The sequence below is a fragment of the Aegilops tauschii genome, chromosome 1 (assembly GCF_002575655.3).
Source record: "Aegilops tauschii subsp. strangulata cultivar AL8/78 chromosome 1, Aet v6.0, whole genome shotgun sequence".
In the NCBI taxonomy this organism is placed as follows: Eukaryota; Viridiplantae; Streptophyta; class Magnoliopsida; order Poales; family Poaceae; genus Aegilops; species Aegilops tauschii.
In genome coordinates, this window is record NC_053035.3 from 309,137,449 (window position 1) to 309,141,902 (window position 4,454).

A 4,454-nucleotide genomic window follows, 5' to 3' on the forward strand; every position below is an offset into this window, starting at 1 on the left:
CTTGAACCGGCTTATAGATTATTATACAGTTTTGCTAGAACTCATCTAGATGAGATATAGTTTGGACTCATTCATCTTTTATAGCCATTGAATGTGATGCTATAAGATGCGTGTGTGCTGACGTGGGTTGTATCTGTTTTTGTTTTCAAGGTGAATGAGACCAAATTATATCTCATCTAAATGAGTTCTAGGCACTCCCATTATTATAAGCTAAGAGTTGCTTCAAAGAAGTGGCCGTAGGTGTTGAGGTTGAGGCTTTGAGCATATGATGCAAGATTCGCAGCATCTTTATATCCTGCCGTGCAGGGAAAAGTATATACGACAAATAACTGGTCAAACTCAAACCCAGATGACACGGTAATCATTCGGCATCAAATCGAGCCAAAAGTCCTGTAGTGACGCGACAAGCGAGTTCAGAACAACCTGAGCTTCGAAGTTGACTGGCGGTTCGGTCGGCTCCTCCGTGTCCAACGTCGCTGTCGCGTCCCGCCTTTGGCTTCCCCCTCTTCCCACGGGCCACGGCGACGCGCCACCGTCTCCCTCCCGTCCCCCGGGTCCAAAGTCTCCTCTACATATGAGCTAGTAGAATAGTTGAAACCCGCGCGTCGTCAACCGCAAGTTCCTGGTGCGAGCTCCAGGAAGCGAGGAGGAGCTAGCGACGATCGATCGATCGATGGAGGTGGCGGTGGCTGTGGAGGAGAACACTAGGAAGGTGTTCGTCGTGGTGCCGGCGGAGCGCAGGGCGGGGCGGTCGACGCTGTCGTGGGCTCTCGGCCATCTCTGCGGCGGAGCCACCACGGTGGTCGTCACGCACGTGCACGTCCCGCCGCAGATGATCCCCGTCAGTACGTGCTCGCCTTCATCTCGCATGCATTTGTTCCAGCCGGCACCTGCGAGCGCATCGTCGCTGACCTTTTCTTTCCTTGCTTGATTATCCATCTCAGTGGGAGCCAAGTTCCATGCCAGCAAGCTGAGCTCGGAGCAGGTGAGCTCCTTCAGAAGGATGGAGCGCGACAAGGCGGACAAGATGCTGGACGACTACGTCCATCAGTGCCGGAAAACCAAGGTACTCCGTCTCCGTTCCTTCCGGTTGAATGCTGAAACGTTTTCCATTTCTTCAACACTCAGCTTCTTAACACAAGGTTGAAAGGTTTCATCTGCTTATCAGCTTGCACAATGTCTGTAAACTCCAGGTGAGGTGTGAGAAGCTGGTGATCGAGAAGGAAGATGTCGCCTCCGGCCTCGTCGAGCTCATTGGCTTGTGCGGGATCACCGAGCTGGTGGTTTCGGCTGCCGCGGACCGGCAGTACTCCACGTATGATATCCTCCTGACACTGACAGAACTCTGTTTCTTGCAAATTCAGACATGCTCTGTATGTTTTTATAAGTTTTAACAAAAAGATGATCATTCAGAAGTGCAAGTTCCTTGTTTTTGGTTACAGAAAACTGGACAGACCTGTCTGCAGGACAGCAGCATCGATAATGCAGAGAGCTGGTCCATCGTGCAAGATCTGGTTCGTCTGCAAGGAGCAGTTAATCTGCACCCGGTAAATAAAAATCTGATGTCACAGCTTTCTATTTTTTTTCTACTGGTGACACTAATCGAAAACGGTGTTTCCAAAATCTATGAGACAGAAACCTTAGGAAACTGACTCGGATTTCCACTGTAGGGAAACGAAAGTAGAGATTGCATCATCTGCTGTCACTGCACCGTTGCTCCCTAATCATGGCCATGAAGTCCTTCGTTTGTCAACTCACCAGGAAGAGGTGAGTGAGATCATTCAACAACTTCTCCTGAATTTTCAAACACTGCTTTTTGCAAGAATGTCAGGATGGCACGCTTCTGAACTTTGTTCTCTCTTCTAGCATGATGATGACAGTGAGGTTGAATTGGGGTTCCATGACGAGCTGAGAGAGGCATGCAGAGCAGCCGAGGACCTGATGAACAGAGCTCTGAGCGAATCCCACAGGCGCCAGAAGGCAGACGAAGAAGTGGCCTCATGTCTCCAGAAAGTACAACCCCTTGTCATAAACCCAAATTCATCATAAACTAGCCAATTCCAGTTGGAAACATTTTTTTGATTCGAGACCTTGCATCGCAGGCCAAAGAACACGAGGAGCTGTACCTGGAGGAGGTGAAGAGAAGGAAGGAGCTCGAAGCAGCCCTGGCGAGAGCAGAGAAAGAAATTTCAGAGCTACGACAGGCAATCCAGCGGGACACGGCCGAGGAGGAATCCGAGGAGGCGACGGCGACGATATCGTCCCTGGGACAGCAAAGCACGAGCAAGGAAGAACCGGAGGCGGTGCTCTGGCACTGCCAGTGTCAGTGCCAGAGGAAGCTGGCCGCCGCGTCGTCTCCGTCGTCGGTCATCATACCATGGTCGCCCCGTGCCGACGAAGACGGGTTCACCTGCGAAGCCGGCGTGGCCGGGTGTTGCTGGCTCGACGGGATGCCGTCGCCCGAAGGCGTGGCCGTCGCCAGCGTCGCCCTACCGCTCGCGCGCCCCAGTTTTACCCTCCGTGCCGCGGTCCAGGTCTCCAGGAATACATGAGGCGGCAGCAGCAGCAGCAGCGGTGCCCGTTTCCTTGAATCGCCTTGGCAGCTTCTCCTTAGATTTTTCTTCGTCCTTCGTTTGCAAAAATCGCTTGTATATATACACGGGCACTCACATACGGGAACATTTTCAAAACATTAAATAAGTTATTTATTTTAGAAATGCAGTACAAACGCGGACGCTCACATACGGGAACGTCGCCTCTCACTGAACGCACATCACCGGAACATATGAAATAAATCTAGTAAAATGTGAGCACCCACTTGAACCTACGTGGGCTTGGTTTCAACTAAAGGAACCTGAACATCTGGGCTACACTCGATTTTGGAAAAACGAGGAAAATTCTAAAATTATGTAAAAAATAAGAAAAAGAATTAGGAGGACTCATGTAAAAGAATCAACAAATATGGTTAATTTCCACAGTGTTCCTAAGTCATCTGTGTTCACTTTCCTAGTTTTCCAATAGGGCCTTTGAAAAAAAATTCTTCTTAAAAAAAATTGTTTTAAACACCGATTTTTTTTCAAGGATAAGTCTAAGATGGATGCCCGAATAGCATATAAGAAAGGGCCAAGATACTAGGTACATCGTTGTCGTGGCAGTCTCAACACGAAGGCAGACAAAGAACTAGCCAACTACTCGTTACATGACCATCCGTCCACAAACCTGAGCGACCAGGTAAGCCACGTCACTCTCAAGTTCACCCCCTACCCCTTAATATTTTGCAATACCATCAATGCCATAGAGCGCGGCGTCATTGAACACCACGTCGTTTATGTGAGTCCACAAGCTCCATAAAATGAGCAAGATCGAAGTCTTTATGTCGCTAGTGAGCACACCCACATCCTTCTTTCTAGCCCACCACTCTACAAGGTCACTGTGTGTCACAGGAACCCATCCAGGCTTATCTTAGTGCATTAAGATTGTCGTTCGAACCTCTCTCGTGAGCAAACATCCGAGAAGAATATGTTGTAGCGTCTCCCCTCATGAGCGCAAAGCAGTCATGTTGCCTGACAAGGCAACCCTTGTCATCCCAAACCATCGGCAGTCCAACACCTATCACGGCTGCCAACCACTGAAACACCTTACATGTCATAGATTCCTTCGATCTCTAGATGGTTTACGCGCTTGGCCATTGTTGGCGTCCCCCAAGGAGCGCTCAATATGCCGAGTTAGCCGGGAAGTCCCCATCCTTCTCCCATGCCCATACTAGGCAGTCCTCTGCATCGTTATCCCGCTGAATGCCCTCCAACTTGTATCCAAGCAACAGGAACTCGCGAAGTGTCGAGGCCAACATGTGTTGGATTGACATCTTCCACACCAACATCCACCAAGCCCATCTCTTACCAATCGACATGCGTGAACATTATGATTTTTCAAGTATAGTTTTATATTCTTACTGTCTGTTTTGCGACTGTAATTATTTTTGGTAAAATCATTCCAAAGTTTATTGTTTTACTCCAGTGCCTTTTGTTGGAAATATGCCCTAGAGGCAATAATAAATGGTTATTATTATATTTCTTTGTTCATGGTAATTGTCTATTATTCATGCTATAATTGTATTGTCCGGAAATCGTAATACATGTGTGAATACATAGACCACAAAGTGTCCCTAGTAAGCCTCTAGTTGACTAGCTCGTTGATCAACAGATAGTCATGGTTTCCTGGCTATGGACATTGGATGTCATTGATAACGGGATCACATCATTAGGAGAATGATGTGATGGACAAGACCCAATCCTAAGCATAGCATAAAAGATCGTGTAGTTTCGTTTGCTAGAGCTTTTCCAATGTCAAGTATCTTTTCCTTAGACCATGAGATCGTGCAACTCCCGGATACCGTAGGAGTGCTTTGGGTGTGCCAAACGTCACAACGTAACTGGGTGACTATAAAGGTGTAC

General features: G+C 48.3%; 1 protein-coding gene across 1 annotated transcript; it reads left to right on the forward strand.

The window, feature by feature from the left end:
• Positions 1-523: 523 nt before the first annotated feature.
• Positions 524-2,853, forward strand: LOC109766556 (U-box domain-containing protein 33). Its single transcript, XM_020325339.3, has 7 exons — positions 524-845; positions 945-1,066; positions 1,194-1,315; positions 1,443-1,547; positions 1,671-1,767; positions 1,867-2,013; positions 2,103-2,853. The coding sequence occupies exons 1-7, from the start codon at positions 674-676 to the stop codon at positions 2,550-2,552; spliced, it is 1,215 nt and encodes a 404-aa protein (XP_020180928.1). The 5' UTR covers positions 524-673; the 3' UTR covers positions 2,553-2,853.
• Positions 2,854-4,454: the final 1,601 nt, after the last annotated feature.